The sequence below is a fragment of the Ictidomys tridecemlineatus genome, chromosome 4 (assembly GCF_052094955.1).
Source record: "Ictidomys tridecemlineatus isolate mIctTri1 chromosome 4, mIctTri1.hap1, whole genome shotgun sequence".
Taxonomy (NCBI): Eukaryota; Metazoa; Chordata; class Mammalia; order Rodentia; family Sciuridae; genus Ictidomys; species Ictidomys tridecemlineatus.
Window position 1 is genome coordinate 66,568,924 of NC_135480.1, and position 23,376 is coordinate 66,592,299.

The window sequence follows — 23,376 nt, forward strand, 5'->3', positions numbered from 1 at the left end:
TTACTTATGAAGGAAAAACATGAGCTTTGTAGTCAGACACATTCGAATGCATGTCCTAGCTTTTCTTTCAACATCTCTGAACCTCCATTTCCTCATCTGCAATCAGGGATGATAATAAAAATAAGAATAATCACCTCATGGAGTTCCTGCAAGATTTAAAGAATGCATGTGAAAACCCTTTGTAAATGGTGATGGGGTGAATTAAACCCCCGTGAGTGGTTTATATCCTCCTACCTCCTTCAACACATGGGGGTGAGCAAGGCTCCCACCCCACATTGGAGCCAGGAGCATGTGGGGGATGGGGTGGGGCAGACTTTTTTTTCTGAAAAGAGCTGCCATGTTTTATTCTCAAACTGGCTTGGATTTCTCGGGGCATGTGTGAGCATGTATGTACATGCATTCGTTCCCTGGGAGCTCGGGTGACATCAGGTCTCTGTGTGGATATATTTGTGTATACAGTTTGTAAAAGGCTCTTAGATTTTTTTCAAGGCAAAAGATAAACTCATTTAATTTAAAATCATCAGCCGGATTGCATTAAATGGAGGGAAAAGCAAAAACGTACACAATACAGCCATTCATTAAATTAAACACAATTATTTCTCCCTTTACTTAATTACAAACAGACATAAATACTCTGGATTCTGACAACTCAGATCTTTTTAAATTCTTGGTCTGCATTTCGATGTGTAACGAAGGGAGGGTCATATTCCAATTTGTGTGTTAAGCAAACCCGAGAGTTACAATTGTATATTGGGACCATAATGACTTCACTAAAACAAGACCTAAACTTTTAATTAACCTGCCAAGACAAATTACAACTCACAGCTCACAGGTAATGATCACAGACAGCTGAGACTCAATGCCAGGGACTCTTGGGGAAAGAGGTATTAATAGCAACATCAGAATCAGTCTGTTTTTGTATTAAAGGGGGGGGGGAGAACGGTGTTCATTAAACAATCACTGTAGCTTGAAGGGAGACAGATAGGTCAGAAAGCCAGCAAGAGAAAGTGGAAGGAGAAAAAGGATGGCAGAGAATATTAACAGCTTCCGTTTATTGAGCACGTATGGAGGCCTGAAGCTGTGCTAGGCATTTTATATATCTCTCTCTCTAATCTTCACAATGGGGATTGCAAAGTACTTTTACATTTTTGGCTTCTGGACAAGAAAAGTTGAGATTCAGTGAGGTGACAAGGCTGTCCATGGCTGCAAAACTAAGTAGGGACAGAGGGAGGGAAGGAAGGAACGAAGGGTAGTTCCTCATGTGGTGTTTGTTTTCAAAATCTGTTGACAGACCATCAGAATCACGATCATTTGGCCCGACTGGAGGCATTCAGGAGTTCTGAAGAAAGGCCCAGAAATCTGAATTTTTACCTAGCCTCCCACAGAGTTCTTTGTTCCAAAGTGTTTGAGAACCACCAATGAGGTACCAGAAACCTGTGCTACTCGAAATATGGCCCATAGCAGCATTAATATCACTAGGTGCTGGCCAGAAATGCAGAATCTCAGGTCCTCCAGACCTGCTGGAACAGAATCTTCATTTTAACAAGACCCCCAAGTGGTTCATAAGTACATTAAAGTCTGAGAAGCACAATAAAGCCCATAGACATGACAGGGTTAAGGGGCAAACAGAGCAGCCAGGGGAAAAGCAGGACCATCACCCCAGTTAAGACAAAGAGGCTATCATTGACCGACAAGCCACGAGTTGGCAAATCTTATCTCCATTTTATTTCTCAAAGATGCATATCATAATTAAAAGTAGTTTTCTTTGGGAGTTTAAATCAATATCCTTTCATATTTATACCATTCTTAAAACAGAAATCTGACCATAAAAACTCTGAGTTCTGTGCAAACCTGATGCTCTATTCTTGCTTGTGAACTGTGTGTAGGAAGAGTTGAGCTGGGAGATCAGGGAGCTATAACTTTGGAACCACCATAATTTGATAATTGTGTCCCTAAATTGAAGCCACCATGTCCAGAAAGAGAAAAGATGCCTAGCAAAACCCACAAAGTGATACTCTCATTGATGGAGAGGGCCAGAACTGGGCTATCAATGATGAGGACTGGGATTGCACTTTCCACCTCAATGTTACCTCCAACTGCTAAGCTGCAGCTTCAAATTCCAGAATCTTGAGACCCCAAGAGCTGAAAAACTTGAGTGATCTGTATGAGGTGAAAGCTCAAGCTCACGGTGGAGATTCGGACCTGAGCATGCTTTGCACTATGCTTCAAGAAGACATGCAGGGCAGAATCCAATGGCAGCACACCTGCTGAGATTGTGACTGTCCACAATCCTGCTAATGAGAGCCTGGGCACAGGAAAGGCCATGCTCACACTCACTCTCTTACCAACTGAGGACACTGCATGGGGACCCACCGGGTGCCAGGGAGACAGAAGACTGCCCTCCAGGCATTCTGAGTCCTGCAGCTAGGACAGACTTCCAAAACAGGGCAGCACTGAGGGATGTTTCCTTCGTCAGAGCCAGCTGCCTGATGATCCCACCTCCTTCACTTTGCCATGAGGCTGCATTGATAGCAGAAGCTTATTAACCATGCCTTGCATTTAATGGGGAAATTCCCTCTGCCTCAATACTAAGAGCGAAATGGTGAATTAGAAGAAAATGGCCTGAAATGACCACTGCTATTTAGAAGGAAGAATCAGGGCCTAGCATGAGTTTAGGAAACCTAGTATCAAGTTCAGAGATGTTCATTCAACTCCATTTTCCATGTCAGAGAGACTCCCAACCACAGACTGAGACTGAGTTCTCAGGGGAACTCCAAACCACACAGAGATGTCCGTTAGGCAGAAACTCCATTCCCAGGTGTTCTGGTTCATGGGGCCTTGTCTTTCTCTCAAGATTTTATCTCCAGGCTGTATCACAGTACATCCAATAGAGACTCAGAATATGTTTTCTGACCCAAACCACCAAGATACTATGTCCCTCAGCAAACTATGGTCACCTCAGAAGGAGACGGGTTCTATCTATTATGTTAGTAAAGAAGAGAAATTCTTCCAAGAGGGAAGCAGGCTACCTAGACACCCATAGAACTGAGGTGGCCATGCCCCTTTGCATGAGGAAGAGTGATGGTGTTTGGACTCATTTAAGATACCAGGGCTCCCCCTTGTCAGAGACCAGGACACCTCTGCTCTCAGTAACACCTGATCTGACTGACCACGTGGCTCCTCCAGTCCTCTGTGCTGCTATTCTTACACTCTCTCCAGCCTTTATCCTCTTTCCCAGAGACTGTTGATTCCAAACTCAAAAACCAAACCAAAACTAAACAATAAGTCAGCGAACTGAACCAAGTGAGACTCAGAAGATGAAAAGGTGAGAACCAAGAGCCAAGAGGGGAGATGTTCCCGCCATGTGGCCAGTCATCCAAGACTCCCGTCTGGTTCTTAGTTCTATCCCCTTGGTCTGGAAAGGTGGCTGCTGCTCCATACATCATCACACAGACAGCATGAGGAAGGTATCAGGATGGCCCCTCTGTTGTGTCCTACCTGCATCTCATGCTGAGTCCTCCTCCAGCATGCCCAGGCAGGACAGCCCCACCCCATTCTCTGAGTGGCATCTACAGCTCTGAGTAAGACACATTCATTCTCTTGTTGGCATCAACTCCCAAAGTCCCCAAGTGTCCTCCTACCCAAAGAGACAGCAGAAGGTGGAGCTTCTTACCAATGGCAGTGGTGAGAAAGGAGACCACTTCAGACTCCTTCCCGTCATTGTAAAAGGCCAAGTGCCAGATTCCTGAGTCCAGATACTGGATGAACCCAGTCTCGTGGCTGGAGGGGGGAACGACACCACGAGACTGGCGTTGGGGTCCTTCCAGACTCCGTGCCTCCTGGGTCAGGAGCCTCCTTCCATCCAGCAGCTCCACAAAGTCAAACTAAAGTACAAAACAAGTATAATTAGCAGCGGATCTGCTCCAGCACATGCTGTGTTTTCTTTGGGTTTCTCCTGGCGGGGGCAGGGTGGGGTGGGGGAATTCGTAAGGAAACAGAGAGGCAGAAGCTGCAGGAAAGCTATCAACCAACTCAAATCCTATCTCTCATGGTAATACTCTCCTTCCTCTCTTGTGAATGTGGCATCATTCGGGCATCATTTCCTAGTCTTGGCTTGTTTTTATTTTTGCTGCAAGTGTGGCAAGTCTTCACCTGGCCTCATTTAAAACAGAACCATGCTCTTTCAATGGTGGCCCAAGATTAGAAACCCAGCCACTTCATGACTGAGCTCTATACAAGTACTGATGTAATGTCAAGGGTCTCAGGCTGGGATGGGAGTGTTGGTAGGAATGGAATGTTCTTCACGAACAGTTGAAGATTTGGTTTATATCTGTCTTTTGTCAATAATCTTTTCTAAATGGCTCCAGTTTCAGGGAGATATTTTAGAAGAACTGAACTGGATTAGTCCAAAAGTCTATCAATAATTGCATGCTGTGTCAAATTCAAATGCCAATTGATCTGAGACTGCTAGCATAAGACTCCAGATAAGTCAGACATGTGTTAATAATAGGTAGGGGGTTAAGCCCTACTGACCTATTAGTAAGCAAGCAAACTGAGTAGCCATCCATCTTCCTAGCTCTTAAAAAACAAACAGAAAAGATAGGCAGTCATTCTACTTCATGTAAACTGTGTGGAGACATGAATTCTAGGACTAGCATGGAGCTCTGCAGTTATCAGGGGCTCAAGATCCCTCTATTTTCTGTGACTCCATCCTTAGCAAATTTATCTGTCTAGCTTATAACTATAAACTTCAACTGACTACTGGGGTTAGGAAGACTGCATGTGGCCTTGGAACACCTGAGGATGCTTATGATTTATATTACTCCAATTCCAGAGCAAGGACATTGCATAAGTCTCTGCAATTATTAGTATTCATTATTAGTAATATGCCAGTCATCTTGGAGAAGTTCTTATTTTTTCATTTTATTTTTTGGGTACTAGGGATCAAACCTAGGGCCTTGCACATGCTAAGCACATGTTCTACACTAAGCCACACCCCCAACCCCTTGGACAAGTTCTTCAAGGGTTTCTGGTGCACATCTGTCTGTATAAACGTGTAACCCTGAAGGAGAGAAGGAATGCCAGAGATTAGGGGAGTAACATTTATTTTGAGCCAGGCCGTATGCTGGCTGCCTTATAAATGCTACTCTTTCTTCTTCACAACAGCCCTGCAAAGTGGGCACTGGTACAGATTAGGAAACTGGCTTAGAAGAGGATGAGTAATGAATACCAGGTTACACAGCAAATAACAAGGGGACTCAAACTTACTGTCTATTTTTTTTTTCTCTCAATAACATTTCCTGGGTAACATAATTTAGGAGACTGAGTAATAGCAGAAAGGTTCCTGAGAAATTTCTCATAATTTCTTCCTTGCAAAAAGCCTCAGGGATTAAACCTCACTTGCCTGAAAGGCAGGGTCTGAGAGGGTGGCAAATGGATAAAAGGCCTTTAAAATACACCAACTTCCCTTTGGGCTCTAGGATCAGGGTTGAGCTCTTCTTGATTTGAGTAAAGATTTGAGCAGGAGCACAAGGAGATCAGTAGGCGGGTAGGGTTCTGCTTACCTGAGTATGTGAAGGAGGAAGGCCTTTTCTGCCATAAATGCCGACCAGAGCTGCCTTTCCCAGAGACACATTGAACTTCAGATGCACAGGATGGTCTATGAACACCTGAGATCTCCAGAAAGTACCAGGAGGAATCTTCTGGGAAGCCCGTCTCCCCACGTCGATTTCTCCAGAGTCTATAAAACTGTCCTCTGGAAAGAAACTACTGGGTTTTCCTACCAAGACAGAGGGAAGGAAGACAAAAGCATCTTGGTTAACCACAAGTGACACAAGGAATCTGCATCCCAGCACCCAGGACTCCTCTCAGCCTCACTCCTCTGTAATGTTCCGCTGCCAGCAGGCATCCCCCTACTCACAGGAGTAAGAAGGTTCAGAGCTGCCCCCCACCACAGTGATGCTCAAATTGTTCTGCTAAAAATATGCATTCTTCCAGAGCAGTATGTATGGGTCCTCCCCAAGGGCCATCTGTTTACTGCATAATTCCACAGCTTGTTAAAATATATTTTGATCCTAAAAATAATCATTTGCGGTCACATGAGAATAACTTTGTGATTTTGTGAGAGTGTGAGTGTAAAGAGCTGCATGGTAAAATAGGGAGGCTGAGGGAGCAAGGTGTGGGTACTGAATCTCTGACTTGGAATGGTTTTCCAGCAGTGGGGGGTGGTGTGACTTGAGTGGAGCTACGTATTTTAAAAGGTCACTGGATGGTGTATAAATCAGAAGCCAAATTCTGAGGCCAGCTACGTGGATGGGGGTTTGTGTTTGGAGCACAGATATGGGTTGAGGAAGATGAGGAAGAAGGTCCTTCAAAGGGAGGATACATGTCTGAAAAATGCCTCTTGGTCTTTGGATGGAGGTGAATATCATTTTTGTGTTAAAGAAGGTCAAGTTGACATCATTTCTCAAGTTCATACACAAAGTCTAGGATATACTTGGAAACTTAACCCAGGCCCCCCGCCCGATGCCTAGCATCCCTATGGAGGGTCAGGGGTGAGGTCTCTTGCCCATTTCTGTCACCAATCAGGAGAGTGACTGCTTTCTGGAGGCACCGGGCCAGGAAGGAAGGCTGTTTATCAAACTTCCCCTCTTATGTAATTAAACACACTCACATGAAAGAGATAAACCTTAACTTCCTGCCAGACGCCGGCCTTCTAAAAAGTAGGGAAGGGATAGGGGAGACCACAGAGACATGAGGAAGGCCATCCTTAGTAGCCCGGAAGACCAAGATCAAGTCAGCAGGCTACATTTTGTTTGTCATTAGGAAGGACCCCTGGGCATTCTGGCTCCAAGGCTTTTTGTGTTGTCAGAGATGTTAGAAGATGCTTGAAGAGAACAAGAATCCATTTGTAAAGAAAACACGTTTGTGGAACTTTTTATAAAAAGCATTTGGGGAATAAGAAATTAAAATGTCTTTTTTTCCCTGGCTTTGTGAGACTCCTTACAAAGCACATTTAATGCTGAAATGGAGCTTGGCAGGGTATTGTTGTAGTCATAAAATATTTTACTGTTTTAAATAATAAAATTCAATTTAAATGTTAAACTTCTCCATATGTTATCATTCCCTTTAAACTCCTAGGCAGAAACATCAGGTTTTTAGCTTCAAACCATTAAATGTTATTTTAATTAAAAATGTGCCAACAAAAAAAGTTGAAATGCACGCTATCAATAAAAGTGCCACCAGTATTCTGTCATTAGTATGGGAAAGAGTTTGCATTGAATTCCTTATGGAAGGAACATGTCCCAGACTTCTACCTTGAAAATACAGACACACCAACCACTTCGCTGTGACTCACAAACTTCAAAGACAGGAGCCAACTTCACAAAGCATTAAGATGGGAGAGAATTATTCACATTCTTCTTTATCTGATTTGTGGGTTCCCAGTTCTGTGACCCTTTTATATTCCAGGTACAAAATAGTGTACCCTCAGCTTTTAATTCCGTGAGGGAGGAAGAACTAAGAAGGAATAAAAGCAGGATATGTGCTGAACTTTTTACTCCTAGGAACTGCAGAGAAAGAAGCACAAGACTGCTAATTCCAAGGGCTCATTTCCTTTGTGAGTCGGTGGGAGTCAGAACTGATGGGATTTGAGAATTGTCTGCATTCAAATAGATCCTATGTCTGAAAATAAATAATGGAAAACTGCTTTCTCTTTTTAGCATGCTGCTGGAGATGCCTGCACGGTTCATTTTCTCCTCTACTGAGCATATATCAGGAGACAGCTACTGTATCAGCTAAGTTCTACAGGCTTATAGGTCAGAGGCCAGCCCGAAGATGCCCTCTGAGCTCTCTGTAGGGCACAACAGCATAAGTATGTTGGTTCTTACCCCAGAGGAGGTGACAAAGGGAGACTTTTATAGCACTTTCTAGTATCTCAATGAGGTACTCCACTGGGAGAAAACATTGTCTTCCTTGTGTGTACAATGAGATAAAAATAGTACATATTGTTTTGGGGCATATCCTTCCCCCCACTAGGACCTTGAATTGGGGGGATCTGGTTCCCAGTGGAATGGGACTATTGAGGGAAAAGAGAGAATAGCCTGCTGATCCCTTTTAGCCAATCGGAGAAGACACCCTGAGACTGGCTGAACTGGGGGCTGGAAACACCTCCCTCCTGGTTTGTCTTTTTAAAACCCTATTGCTGGGGCTGGTATTGTAGCTCATTGGTAGAGCACTTGCCTTGCACACGTGAGGCCCTGGGTTCAATCCTCAGCACCACATAAAAATAAATAAATAAAGATACTTGTCTATATCAACTAAAAAAATATTTTAAAAACCCCTATTGTCTTCCTCTTTTCAAATCCTGTAAGATTCTTTGTTCTTAATTCTGAGCACCATCCATAAACACTAGGATATAAAACTTCCTATGACAAAGCAAAATCCACCAATGGTAAGGCAATGAGGGAGGGGAGAGCCTAGATCAGGTGGAGAAAAGCTCTGTGTATAAAAATCTTATCCTACCCATGTTCTGGAAGAAAATGGTAATAAATATTAGCAGGAGAAATAGTGAGAAAGATAGATATAATGGTATTATTAGTAGTACAAACTACTGTCTAAGGAGTTCCAACTATGTTGGCAGGTTCCTTCATTTAGTATTTCAGTGATTTCTGCAACACAATTAAAATCTGCATATGGGGATGCTTAAGACTTAGCTTAAGAAACTAGAGATGAAACCATTTGGGCTCCTTCTTTATTTATCAGAATATGGTTTCTAAGAGGATTGAATTAATGAACAATTAATTAAAACTCTATAAAGACATTCTCAAGTGTGGTGGGTACGCCTGCCCTCTTAAGGAGCAATGGTTCTGTTAATTCATGGATATGCAGGCTAATATCAAGACTTGACCAGGTATATCTAAGACCCATTAAAAATACTACTGGCCTTCTAGGGTTCAAGTTGATTGTTTTTATGAATTAGAAATCTACAAAGAGGTCCCAGAGTTGTCAGAGTCTCAAGACATCCATGAGAAGTACACTATAACAACATTGGGTGCTTTCAGAACTTTACCAAAAATTACAGAGCTTAGCTCAGAATTAGGGTCTTCCCAACAGTATTGTTAGATTTCACAGGACATATTACACTGGTGACAATCCTTTTCTTTGTACAGTTAGCAATCATGCCTATAAAATAAAATCTCTCAATGAATTGCTGAAATGGTTGGATAGCTTGGTCAAACAAGGAAGATTTGGAAGAAGTGAAATTCCATATGCTTCACAATCACCATCTTTACTTTTCTGAACTGAGACCTAACTATATAGGTTCTAAATTCCTAAGTAACTAACAATCTCCCCCTCCTTCCACCTTTTTGGTTCTTTACAATGCAATAACTTTCACAAAGAATCCTTTAGTTTCCTTAGCAACTGTTTGAAATTTATTTGGTTATCAAAATAAGCTGTTCCATTTTGGAGAGCCCAGCTGAGCCTGTGTGCAGCAATTTGCATGGTTCAAACTGATGGGCAATTTTGATTTCATTATAGAAAGAAGAAAATGCTATCCCTAGCCCACCAATTCAACCATCAGAAATGCTTGTTTATTCAATGCTTTTCCCCCCCTTCCCCATTAATGCATAACACAAGTTCTTGTGGCTTTGCTTTGAAAAGCTGCTGTATTTGGTTTCTGTCCCATGACGACCCTGAAATGGTTACAGCTGCTTTGAAAATATAGGATGAATTGTAGTTTGATCTTACTCTCAAAGACATGAAAAACACGATATGGGATTATCATATATTTAATTTGTATAATATAAAAATATATATCCTTTAAAAATATTTAAAAATACCCCAAACCCTTTGAGGATCTGTTGGGGGTAAATGTTAATTAGTTTGGATTTTAATACCCAAGAGAGAATGGCTGAGGATTCGAACAGACAAAAAAAGAGGAACGAACGTTTGCTGAATTCGTCTTTACTGCTAGGCTTTGAAAGCAAAGGTGTTGTCAGCCTTGCTCTACAGATGACAAAACTAAGGCCAAGGGATATGTAGTAACTGGCAAGAGTTAACGGAACCAATAAAAAGCAGGGTCAAGAATCACATCCTGGACATCGAGGCTCCAGAGTATTTATCTTCTATCACACTACACTGCTTTCCCCTGAACTGTGGAGCAGGAACTCTAATCTTAATTCTGGAATCAGCTCTCTTCCCTGATACCCTCAGAAGGGATAAGAAATATGCACTTACTTCAGAGTTAAAGACTTTCCCCCTTGGGATATGTCTAAGGAACTAGAGTTTTAGGATCACAATTAAAAACATAAACTGAGTAGACATTGGTTTGACCAGGGCACAAACCTTAAGAACCATGTGGTCTCACATAAACTATAGGAAGCTTTGTCCTCTGTTTTCTAGAATGAAATATTTTACATCACAGTAATTGCTTCTGATGCTGACCACTTTCCAGCACTGCACTGCATTTTAGGAGTTGGTAAACAGGATTTCCATTTGCATCAGTAATGACAGATAATCCCTTTAAGCAAAAATACTCCAATTAAAATAAACCAATAAGCCTGTGCAATTTTGTGTTGCCTCTTATCTGCACCTCCTGCTCCTTGGGAAAAACTAAACAAAACTGAAACAACCCACAAACTAATTTCATTAGAGTGGGAGATTTCAGATAGATCTAACTCCTGTTTAAAGAATGTCTGTTAGAGATCATGGAAAGAAGAAAACACATTTTGTTAAGTGAGAGCCTCAGCCAATTCCTTGTGGGTTAAGCATATTTTAAATCTATGTTTTTAACATGCTCATCTAAAAAACACTCTTCCCTTTATGCTATTTACCTAAGCCACCTGACACTATAAACTAATATTAGCATCACAAGCCAAAATGCAGGACCATGGACAGGGCCATCTTGGAAAAAAAATTCTGTAAAGGCATGAGCTAATCATATGGTGATTCTATTACTAATTTCATATGCAGAACTTGCAAATTTCAATGCACCTTATAGAAAAATCTAGTTCAATATTCTTTTGAAGAGGAGGGAAATGAAGCCCAGAACATCTGTTCAGGGGATTTGCTTAAGGTTGTACCACGGTTCAGTAGCAACAATTAGACTGTAACTCAGGGCTCCTGACTCCTAACCCAAAGTGGTTCCAATGGCCTAAGTCATACTATCTCCTTCCATATTCTATTAAGGACAAAAAATATAAATTATGCAGTGTTTTAAGTCTTAAAACCTTTACAAAAGAGATTAGCTTTGCCCTCAAAACACTGGGCAGGGGTTCTAGTTTAGCTCTTTGGAAATGTGCCCAGTTTTTACTTCCCTTGATGATGACCATAGGTCAAGAATTGACTTTGGACTTCAAGATCATCATTTCAAAGGTCATAAGTAGATACTGTGACCAAGAATATGTCACTCTATTAACCAAACTAATGGCTGGAATACAAATCCTTGAAAGAACAGAGAGGCTCAGAAGACATGACTTCTAAGTTCACAGAGATAAGAGGAAAGATGTGAGCAGTAAAGGCTATCTATAGCTACTTTATGAAGAAAACCAGAAAGATAATGCAGGTCACAGCAGATGCAGGTCACAAAGGGATGCGTATATTGCCCAGAATGACAACCATTCTGACTTGTGAGCTCAGATGACTTTCCTGGTGCTAATTTTGGTGAGTCTGCATTGCTCTTGGCTAACATTGAAAGAACGTATGTCTATGGCATGTTGGAAAGATCTCTAAGACATTCAGAACATGGGCTTATGGATTCCCATTAAAAAATGCCAAAATCCAAATGCCATCACCATTCTATCATTGAAAGAAATATTCATGTTTTATTATACCACAGGATTTCACATCCACATCTCTTTTGGGGTCCTGTAACTGTGGGGTGGGTCAGGTAAGAAAGATCATGCAGAGGGCAAGAGCCCTGGGATCATATTCCAGACTCCACCATCTATTGACTGTGTGACTCTGGTCAATTCAATTAACACAATTCTTAGTTTTTGCATCTAGAATGGGCAAAAATTATTATACTTACCTCACAGGGTTTCTGTGAGGATTAAATATGAAACGAAATAATCTTGATTTAAAAAAAACAACTTTGAAACAAACATACTATGCAAATATTAATGACTATTGTTATTGCAGATGAGGAAAGTGGAGCTCAGGAAAACTAAGTAACTTGTTCATGGTCACATGGCTGATAAATGCTAGACACCTGATGTAGTGTTATCATTAAAACACGAGATCCAAAAACCTTCCCATTATAACACATTACCTAACCCCCTCACCACGCCCCACCCCTGCAGATGCCCATTCAGCCCATGAGATTTCCCCAGAAGAGCTTGTCTTGACCCCACACAAAGATGGCCACCCCAGCAGTGTGAACACCCATGATGCTCCCCTTGAGGCATGGGATGGGATATCACTGAGCACCATGAACCCTGCCAGAGCACACTCTGAGCTCATAGTGACAAGGAACTGCAATGAAGACACAGGTGGACTGGCAGCCGGCGTGGAGTGCAGAGGGATGGAGGAAGCGCTAGAGCATGGAGCTGTGAGCCAGGCACAGGACGTGCATGATGGAGGTCTCCTTGGTTCAAAGGCAGACACAGAGGACTCACAACACGGACAACGCAGCAACCCTACCTTCTGTGGCTCCTTTGCCTTTCCTGTCAGGGGTCTCTAAGCCAGTGCCCCCTGAGGGATACAGGGAGACGTCCGTTGGCACAGGCCAACTGCTGGCTGTGTCCTCCGTGATCTCATACATCTGCCCCTCCATCGGCTGCAGGTGCCAGTTTAGGCCAAACAGGTGCATGGCTGTGGTGAGCAATGAGAAAAGTCATCTTTTTCTGCTGGGGTTGGAAATGGGGCTCCAAAGCCATAAGGGAGGGTGGGATGGGTGGGGAACACAGACATTCAGTTCAGTTCAACAAAAGCCCAGGAAAGGGGCTCTTACAGCGCCAGGCCCTGCACAGGGGACTGGAGACACAGACGATTAAGGCTTGACCCCACCCTTGAGGGGCTCATGGTCTGGTTGAACCAGGACGGGGAGTTTCAGGAGGTGTTGGCCTTTTGCTTCAAAAGATAAATAACAATCTAGAGGGAAAAATTACAATTTGTATCACAAAGAGTTAATTTCCTTAATGGAAGAATAACTTTCACAATAATAAGCAAAATCAAACAACCCAGTAGGAAAATAGGATAGGATATAAACAGACAGTTTACAGAATAAGTAATACCAGTGACTCTTCATCATAGGAAGACTCTTGACGTTACTCATGGTGAAAGAGATGTAAGTTAAAACTCTGAAATATTACTTTTCACATATGGTTTGGCAAAGATAAAGAGGACTGAAAATACACTATATTGGCAGAGAATGGGAAACAAGTACTCTCATATTTTGCTAATGTGAGCATAAACTGGTATTTGATAAATCTATCAAATTTAAAATATATACACTCTTTACCCTGGAACTTAAAGTTTCCATTTCTAGAAATTTCGCCTTATACTCACATGTGTACTAAATGGTGTGCATATAAGGCTATTCACCACAGTATAACTTGTAATAGCAAAATGTTATAAACCAATCATTGATAGGGGCTAGATAAGCTATTATCTATAGCAAAATAGTATAACCATACAGGAGAATGAAAAAGCTTTTTATATATTTTTCTGGAAGGAAAACTATAATGTATAGATGACTGTATTTGACAGACTACCTTTGAGTTAAAAATAAATTTCTTCAATTGTGTAGAATATTTCAAAAAGGATATGAAAGATAGTCATAACAGTAGGTATGTCCTCTGAAGGAAAAAGCTTATGGTCAGGGGAGGAAGGAGACTTGTTTTTCACCATGTATCTTTTGTACCTTTTCATTGTGTACCATGTGTATGCATCTCTGTTTAAAAAACATTTTCCAGTGTAGCAATTGCAAATAGTCTCATACAACAATCTAAAAAAAATCATGAGATGACAAAGCATGAATATTGTTTGAGACACAACGCCTGAAAGGGCTAGGAAGCCTGTTTCCAAAAAGTTTGTGATCTAGTACAAAGCATCTGCCTAAATCCCACTTTTGGCTTCAAGACTCATCCAGACTCACCACTCTCAAGAGGCCTACACCAATTTCCCACACATGGAGGAAACACTCAAGTCTCCCAACCCTTCCACCCAGGTGCTGTGAGCAGCTTTTGCTCCTTTGTTCCAATGATGAATATTTTCTAAAAGCCCACTCTATGGCCAGCAGTGTAATAGGAAAAATCTGGAAGCAACCTACAGAGATGGCATTGAATCAGGCCATCCCTGTTTTCCATGAGCTCATAGGAAAGGAGGGAAGACAGACAAATAACAAAGCATATTGAGAAGGACAAGGCCCAGAAGAGGAGGTGGCTGATCCAGAAGGAGGGCCTCGGGAATGCAGAGAAGATCTGCAGAGAGATTAAAGCCATAGTAATTGTACTTGCTGAGGTCCTGCAATGGGAAAGGGAGCATGCCAGGTAACATATGTATATTATGTCCAATCCTCGTGGCAGCCCCACTAGACCCAGTTTACAGAGGTGTACATTAAACCCAGAAGGCAAAATCTCCCAGAACACAAAACGATGAATGCCTGAGGAGATGGGAAATGCATATTACCCCGATTTGAACATTATTCATTTGTATACATGTATACTGAATTATCATCTTGTGCCCCATCAAGATGTACAGATATTATATCTTAGTAATATAAATAAATTAATTTAAAAACTCAGGTTAGTTGAAATTATGACAATCATAAAACTATTATTTATGAGTGCTCCCCATGTACTACACATTGTGTTAAGAGTATTAAAAGCAATATTTCCTTTAACTCTCATAACAATCCTGAAGGGTATTAATAACCCCATTTTACAGATGAAGAAACCAAGGCACAACAAGACCAAATGATGTATGCAAGGTGAAATGGCTAGCAAGTGACAGAGACTAGACGAGAATCTCAAGCTGCTTAAATCCCCCAAACACAGATCACTAGTCTTTCTGGCTTGGAGGCCCAGGTGCCACCTACTTAGCTGCACTGCCCCTCCCTATTTAAGTCTAGCAAGGCAGGCATTAATTAGAAAGACTGCTCCTTCAACATGTCAACAGCCTCCAGACTTTTACTTCTTTTTAGGGATCCTTGAGGGGGAGGCAGCTGTGGCTCCTGGCCCCAGGTATGGAAGATGTCACAGATGGTGGTTTTGAGGGAGTGTGTGACTGCCTTCAAGACAAAAAAACCATAGAGTGCCTAGAGCATATAGCACATGCTTCTGACTTCAGGTTCAAACACAAGCCATCCAGGGGACACACACGTTTGATTTAGTCAGGAGGCCCGTACCCAGCAATGGTCATGAGATCAACCCTTTGCTTTCCCTTTGGTTACTGTGGAGTGGGACCAGAGGTAAGAAAACTGGTTTTGAATTGTAGACAAGGTATCCAAACTGAGAAATGGGATACTAATATTGCAAAAGACAGTTGCTATCAATGAAATACCATGTGGCAAAAGTGCTTTGCAAACTGCACATGTGTGATTGTCATGTTTTCTGACCTCTACATTGGTGCTGTTGATAATAATAGTGACAACAGTAGGTGACATTCACTGAGCACTGATTTAAGTACCAGGTTCTTGTAAGGTGCTTCATACTGCTCTCCACTCCTCTGAGAGGTGACAATAATAACAATAAAACAGTTCACTTGCCTGGAAGGAGGGAGCACTCTGTTTCCAAGATTGAATTAGCTCACATTTCTGCTTACCTTCTTACTGTTTTAATCTATATATTGGCAACTCCAAAGGTAATGGAGAACTCGTTTGAACTGCAGACAACTCAGATACATGAAGTTAAATGAGCAGAGCTTCTTCCCCCATTAGAATCAATTATCTCATCTAAGTGTGCAAAAGTGCTGTCTTGTTAAAAGGTCATGAGAATTAACTAATCCCAGAATGAATAGAACTCTCACAGCTCTGTGAAGAGAAACATTTTTATTGTTACAACTTTCTCTTCTTTTTAAGAAGATGCAGAGTGAGTCCTTCCTTGAACACACACACACACACACACACACACACACACACACACACACACTGAAGGGAAAGAAGTGTTGCAGGTGAACATGGTCCTTAGGACTCAGATCCCGGGGGTGGGGGTGGGGGGGAGGTGAACTTAGTGCCCTTTCCTCTTAACTTTTTACCCACTGCAATCATACTGGCCCATACAATTGTGAGGCTGGGGTGGGTAGGGGGTGTTTCTGTGACCTGTGTATTCCTGAAAGCTACATGAGAAAGCAAAGCTCTGTCTCCAACTCCAACTGAGTCTGATGCCAGGTGACTTGGCCATCCAGAAGTAATTTGGAGGCTGCATGGTTGGGAAAGGAACCCAGGGTCACCTAGATTGGACTGAGAAATGGCTTGCTGGCAGGTGATAATTAGAGACAAGAGTCGGATAAGGCAGAGATTAAGAGATACGAAGTTCAAGTTCAACCAGCAACGTCATCTTAAAACCAAAATAAGAGAGACCTTTCGTCTGTGATCTAGGATATTAAATATAAGTCATTGTTGTGACCTCTTGATTCTTTCATTGTGTTGTTTGGCTGGTGGTTAGTTTTATAGTCTTGGGTGATAGGCAAGGGCAAGAGAGAAAGGGAAATAGTTTGCTTTGCTCTCATCTTTCCAAAGGACAGACATACACTCAGCCAGAGACTGTTCTTTGAATAGCAAGCTCAAGTGACCACTCCATCCATGACAGTCATCTAAATGATAATGCCAACACAAAAATTTTCCTCATTTCAGTGCATACTAAATGCCAAATACTTTATTTATACTATTCAATTTCATCCTCATATGAAGGTAGGTTGAAAATTATTAATAGGAATATATCTGTGATGGAACTAGAAAAGAAATTGAGTTATAGTGACATACTCTGATTTACTCAGAGAGGTAAATGAAGTTACTCAACACCACAGAGCCGATATAAGTGTGAGACAAGTTCCCAAACCACACCACCTCTTTTCTATATTTACTTTAAAAAGAAGATAAAATATGGGCAATGTAAAGGCTAAATATAATATAAACAAATTTAGGCTAAAATAAATGTTGTGAGGGAGGTGGTTATAATAAATATTCCCTGGCCCACAATAGCCCTCATTTAAAGCTGTGTAGAGCAGTAAATGCATGTTAGCCAAGTGATTTGGAAGTAATAGCCATGGATTTTAAAAAAAGGAAGGAAGGAAGGATTGAAGGAAGAAAGGAATGGTGAAGAAAAGAAAGACATGTTTCTCCCTAGCCTGAAAAGGATGGAACAAACTACTGAAACAATATGAGTTATAATTACTGTATTCCTTATTCTCTGAAGAATTAATGGTAACCACCCACCACCCGTGTACATCACAGGATTATCTAAATTACACCCTGCTGTGTGTATTTATAACTATGGTGCAAAACTCTGCTCAGTACATTGAAAGTGACCTACATAAGAAACCTGATCCTGGTTTTCCCATTAGACTAGTTTGTAACTCAATGAAAAGGTGAAGAGATGCTAAGGAGTTCAGAAAGAGGCTGTGGAAAGGTAGAGGTCCACAGGATCACCCACACAGAAATGTTAATGAGTTCTAAAAGCCAGCAGCCAGGATGGCGGAAGTTCTGATTCCCTGGCTCTGGTCAGTCTGACATTTTCCTGTTGCCTTTTCCTACCCAGCAAGACATGAGAGATGGCTCAGAAAGTGCAAGCTCCAACCTGACATTTTTAGAAAATGCTCCATAGATGCGCAGACCTTGAAGGTTCCCCAGAGAACCCAACCAGCAGGAGGCAATTAACAAATCTTTATGCAGGAGTGGCCAATGAGAACAGGAGAGTTCCTGCTGTCAGAGTGCGGGCATCTCTTCCAAAATCAAGCGCAGGGCAGAACACAGTGCATGAGCACGCTAGCAGTGCCAGGGAGTGACCAAAGATAACAGTGCCCATAAAGAATTGTTGACTCAAGTGGCACTTTGGGTTTCAAAAGGCAGTGGGATGCAATCCAGCCATACAGCTACCCACTTTCCTGTGTATATTAAATGCTTTGATTTTGGCGACTTTTGGTTTATTTTAAAATAAAGTCATTGGTATAAAATTCAAATTAATGGGCTCTTTTGACTTATGTCATCTAGCAGGGGAAACAACAGCAAGAACAACAACAGATTTTCATTTCCAAGGTTATATTCCTGGTTTTGCTAAAAATCCACAACATTCAGAAGTTTCAGACCAAGATGCTATGAACAAGCTGGGTGCAGTGGCGCATGCCTGTAATCCCAGTGGCTTGGTGGGGGAGTGGGGCAAGGCAGGAGGATCCCAAGTTCAAAGACAGCCTCAGCAATTTAGTGAGGTACTGAGCAACTCAGTGAAACCCTGTCTGTAGATAAAATATAACAAAAGAGCTAGGAATGTTGTTCAGTGTTTAACACCCATGGGTTCAATCCCCGGAAACCTGCCGCCTAAATGTTGTGAACAAAGAGGTATACTGCAGTGTAATAGGAAAAAACTGGAAGCAACATAGATGTCTAAAAATAGCAGAACTTAGCTAAATTATGGCACAGGTACTGGATGGAATACAAGCCAATCATTATCAAAAATAACTATGACAACCAGCAATGAGGGAAATCTTAAGATATAACGTTAAGGGGGAGGGGAAGTAGAACACAAAATTTCATGTTTTTCCTGACCACATTTCTGTAGAATCAGATACATATATGAAAAACAAAACAAAACAAAAAAACTTGTAAAAAGATACATGAGGGCTGTGGATGTGACTCAAGCAGTAATGCGCTTGAATGGCATGCGCGGGGCACTGGGTTCGATCCTCAGCATCACATAAAAATAAAATAAATATGTTATGTCCACCGAAAAATGAAAAATAAAAAATAAAAAATAAATTAAAAAAAAGATACATGAAAATCACAACAAGTTTTGTATTACCTATTGTGTAGGGTTCTGGATAAATGTTGTCCTCTAGTTTCCAAAAGCACTGTTTACATTAAAAAGGAAGTTCTACCACTGTCTCAGACCAGAGAGGTGGAAGAGAAGGATGCTGGGCAGAAGGAAGAAGACCTAACTTTGGGCACGTGCCATGTGCACGTGACATTAGACATGAGGACTTATGTGCACTATCTCATTCAATCCTTAGGTAAACCTTGAGAAACTGGTATAACGAGGAAGAAAACTGGAAGTTCAGAGAGGTTCTGAGACTTGGTCAGAGACACACAGATAGGAAGTGATTCAAGCTGCACTGGAACCAGATCTGAATGGTTCCAAAACAAATTAAAGTGTAAAGAAAGTAAGGAAAAACTGTGGCTGATACCATGGGCAGATTTGCTCTTTTGAGACAGTTGTAAGGGACTTTCCTCTTGAGGACAAAGTATGGAGCCCCACTTTGTCATATCCTGGTTGCCACAACCAAAACTATGTAAGCAACTTGTCTGGGGGCAGCATCAGCCTTCAGGATGGAGTCCACCCAGATTGATCAGTGCATGTGACAGGACCTGGGACTGAGCAGAGCCCATATCTTTAGACCCCTAGTTCTGAGCTCTTGCCACGAAATGACTCTGTCCTTTTGCAACAGCAGAAAATCCTATAAGAGGAGGAATCCTCCTTGTTGGTTGTCCTTACATCAGGCACTGTTTCCCAGATGGAGGGAGCCATTTCATGGCCTAAGATAAGGGGAACAACCCACAGGACAGGCCACATGAGGCTGTCATGAGGATTATTCCTTCCATTTCTACCCTCCAGCATCTGGTCCAGAGGAGTGAAGAAGAAAGGGAGGAGACAGACGCCCTGAGGATCCGTATCAAGACAACAGTTCTTACCTATGAAAACTTTGGCCTGTGTATGATATAATGCTGAAGGAGTCACTTTCATTATGTCATTTAGCTAAGATGGATGCTCTTAGTAACCCCATTTTATAGATTAGAGGCCTCAAAACAGAGCTACAAAGTAGACATTAATAATTGAATTCTGTGTCTCTAGAAAACCAGGGCCCTGGAATTATCTACAAATGCACCACTCATCATAGCAGCACCACCATCCCAGAGCAGGTCTCAGTGACCCTGAACCCTAAAATCCTCTCACACTGTTGCCAAAGAAACACAAGTTTACATTCATTCCTGAGTTTTTTGATCATTGATGAGGGAACAGACTTTCAGGGAATGACCCACAGAGAGGACGTGGCTAATGCTAGGGAAGGCCACAGGCTTCTCTTTATATTCAAGCCTTTATTATTAATTCAGGCATCAAAGAGATCCAAGGACAGCCTGCTTGTCCCAAATGCCCCGACAGGTGCCCAATCAGCACTGCCCTTTAGGTAGCACAACATGACAGCTCCAGGTCTGGGGAGTGCTGGTCATTTCCCAAGGCAGGGATGCTGGCAGACACTCAGCCATAGCTAGATTCCTTTCATTGTGTCACTTGGACACTCATCAGATGGTTAACTAAGGCATCTCTGTGTAAAGGTGTCTCAACTGAGGCAAGATCAGCCTCTATGATGTGGCATCCCTTCCTTTTCCTGTACTAAAGATCAAATGGGGCAGAAGAAAATCATGGGGTTGGTGAATCTTGAGAGCCTACAGAAGGAAAAGATGCCTGTTGCTATGTTCCATTTCCATAGCTACTACAACACATACTCTAGCTCCGCCCTACAGTGACATTTCCATTTCCTGATTTCCTTTGGCACACCGACCATGTAACTGATTTTTTTTCCATGGTCAAAGTCAATTAGGAGGCATCCTCATTGTACCTCAAATGGAGTTTTAATTTGTGTGTATATTATTAAGATAGACCTTTTCCCTCTGGATCATTCACTTTGGTAAGGAGAATGAGGGAAGACAGCTTAACATGGAATCTGCCATGCAGATTAGTAACCTGGGATAATATTTCTCCATAATGAGAAGCATTTTGAAGGAGCATTTTAAAATCTCACAGCAGAGTGCTTGCTGTCTCTTCTTTACCCTTTATAGCTCTCTTGTCCCCTGTTCATTGGAACCACACCATGTTCTCTTGCCTCCCTACCTTTGTCTACACAGCACGAGACACTCAGTAGATGTGAGTCCCCTGCTGCTTAGTTACACAACCCCTGTGTTTGGTTCATTCCTTGGGTTATGAAGGTTAAGGCTGCACAGAATTCCAGGCATCACGAAGACGATGATCATGATAATGACAATGACGATGATGATAACATGAGCAACAGCTGCCGTCGTTAGATAGAAGCTATACTGTGCCAAGCACTGTGCTGAGTCACAGTGTCACTGGATCATCAGGAAGACTGTAAGGTAGGTATCCTTACCCTCATTTGCAAGAGGAGGAAACAGAGACAAAAGAGGTTCACCCATCTGCCTGAGGTTTCCATTCAGTACGAGGTAGAGACGAAATTCAGATCCCAGTTAGATCCATACTGACCTGAGTCTGCTGCTAGCCACTCCATGATGTGACCTTCTGATGAGATAAAGAACTATGGAAATGACCAAGGTGGAAAAAACATGGCCAGTCTCACCATGATGTGGAACTGCCTTCCTGCTCAAATATCGTTGGCAGAGTTTCCCCAAGAACACACTTGAGGTAGCATCACTTCAGTGCAGAAATTATTTTAAAAGAGCATTTCCAACACCGTTGAGCACAGTGTCTGGTGATCCACATGACCTCTCCTAGCTCAGGATTCTCACTCTGAGTAGATTTCTCTGTCCCTTGACACATCTGCATGGTCAGATCCATGCTTTTGCTCTTAGTATCCTCTGCCTGGAATGGCCATTAGCTTCTCTATTTCTTAAGAATATCCCCCAATCCTTCCAGGTCTCTTCCACAAGGACTCACACCATCACTCCCAGCCAGCAGTAATGTCTGCCCTGGGCCCTTACCATTATTTCCCACCTATCCTAAAAGTGCTGGCCGGATGGTGTTTCTGTTTGTGCTCCCTCTCTTGCTGTTTTCCCTGCCAGACTAATTATTCAGTGGAGATCTGTAGGAGAGACAGCCAGGCCCCCAGTTCTGGCCCATACCACTTGCCTCAGCAAGTCAGACACTTAACCTCTCTGACTCTCAGTTTTTTCATCTGTGTAAATGGAAATAATTGAAAACCATCTTCCAGATTCCTGTACAGATTAAATTTAAAGAAGGTTCTTTATATATTATAAAGTGCATTGAAAATATAAAACATTATTATTTACATTGCTTAATAGTTAATGAATGAACACTTAAATGTATTAATTTAATTCAGGCTGTATTTCATATATAGACTGATGCAAAAAAAAAATACTCCTATGTAGACTATCAACAGTCTCAGACTTCACAATGAGGTGTATGTACCCTAGTATTTAATAGATCTGATATATGACAGAAAAAGTTAACAACAAGGTCAAAGAAAAGACTTCAATTTTCAGGAAAAGAAAAAATGCTACTTATCCCCAAACTTTCACTTACAGCTCTTTTCCCCTTCTACTCTATCTCCATCCAAATACCCTTTCTGCATGCACAGCTGGGTGGAATTGTGTGAGTGCTCACAGACCCAGAGACACAGGCAAGAGGAACAGGTCTTGAAGAATTATAGAGATGGACAGAGTGGTCCAATTTGATACAATATGATAAAATGAGCCCACACCACAATTAAGAGTCCTGGCATTTTTTTCTCCTCCATAACTGGGGCCTGTGAAAAAAATCTAACTCTGGGCTTAAGGGCACAATTAACCTATCCACCCACCTGCCACACACCAGCAGGAAGGGTTTTCTCCAAAGGGAAATGTTACACTGGTGACAATCTACTGATGCCAAATGAAGCCTGGAGGACACCAGATTCCACAGGGTGCTAGTGCTGAGTATGGATGGGTCTTCCAGTGTCACTCAGGCCTCCTGAAGCACTCTGGGTGTAAACTACACCCACTCAGTGCACAGTGCCTCGCACAGCACAGATGGACCTTAATTTTTCTTCCATAAGAAAATAAGTCTGTTTCTCTCCTTATCCTCTCAGCTGTTCAGATGGCGTGAACCAGCCCAGGCCCTCTTTGCTCCCCAGCTATGGAGAGAGCAGACTGCTGCAGAATGAGGGCAGGCTCTGGTCAAGGCTGGCAGTGCTCCAGCTTGTGATGCAGCTTTGGACAAATGGCTTAACTTTCTTGGGCTTCAGTTTCTCATCTATTAAAAGGGAAGTAAAAATAACCTGGTGCCTTGCACATGGTTGGGACTTGACAAATACTTATTGGATAATATTAATAAGAAGATTAAACGAAGAAATGTATGTAACACGCAGAACAGTGTAGCATGAGGCAAGCTCTCAATTCCTGTGAGCTGCCTTCTCTGAGCAGGAGCAGAGGAAAGCCCAGATAGGATGGCAAAAGCCTCGTGTTGGATCTGAGTC

The 23,376-nt window shown here is 42.1% G+C and overlaps 1 protein-coding gene across 17 annotated transcripts in view; it reads right to left on the minus strand.

Annotated features, from left to right (window-relative positions):
- The window catches only part of Tenm4 (teneurin transmembrane protein 4), a 2,824,428-nt gene that overhangs the window by 177,145 nt on the left and 2,623,907 nt on the right, over positions 1–23,376 (minus strand). For 16 of the 17 annotated variants that reach the window (XM_078046757.1, XM_078046770.1, XM_078046771.1 and 13 more), the window contains 3 exons: positions 12,643–12,813; positions 5,565–5,779; positions 3,674–3,884 (listed from right to left, as the gene is read on the minus strand). In XM_078046757.1, coding sequence (XP_077902883.1) covers positions 3,674–3,884; positions 5,565–5,779; positions 12,643–12,813 — 597 coding nt within the window. The remainder of the gene's footprint in view (positions 1–3,673; positions 3,885–5,564; positions 5,780–12,642; positions 12,814–23,376) is intronic. The other variant, XM_078046768.1, reaches the window with a different exon arrangement.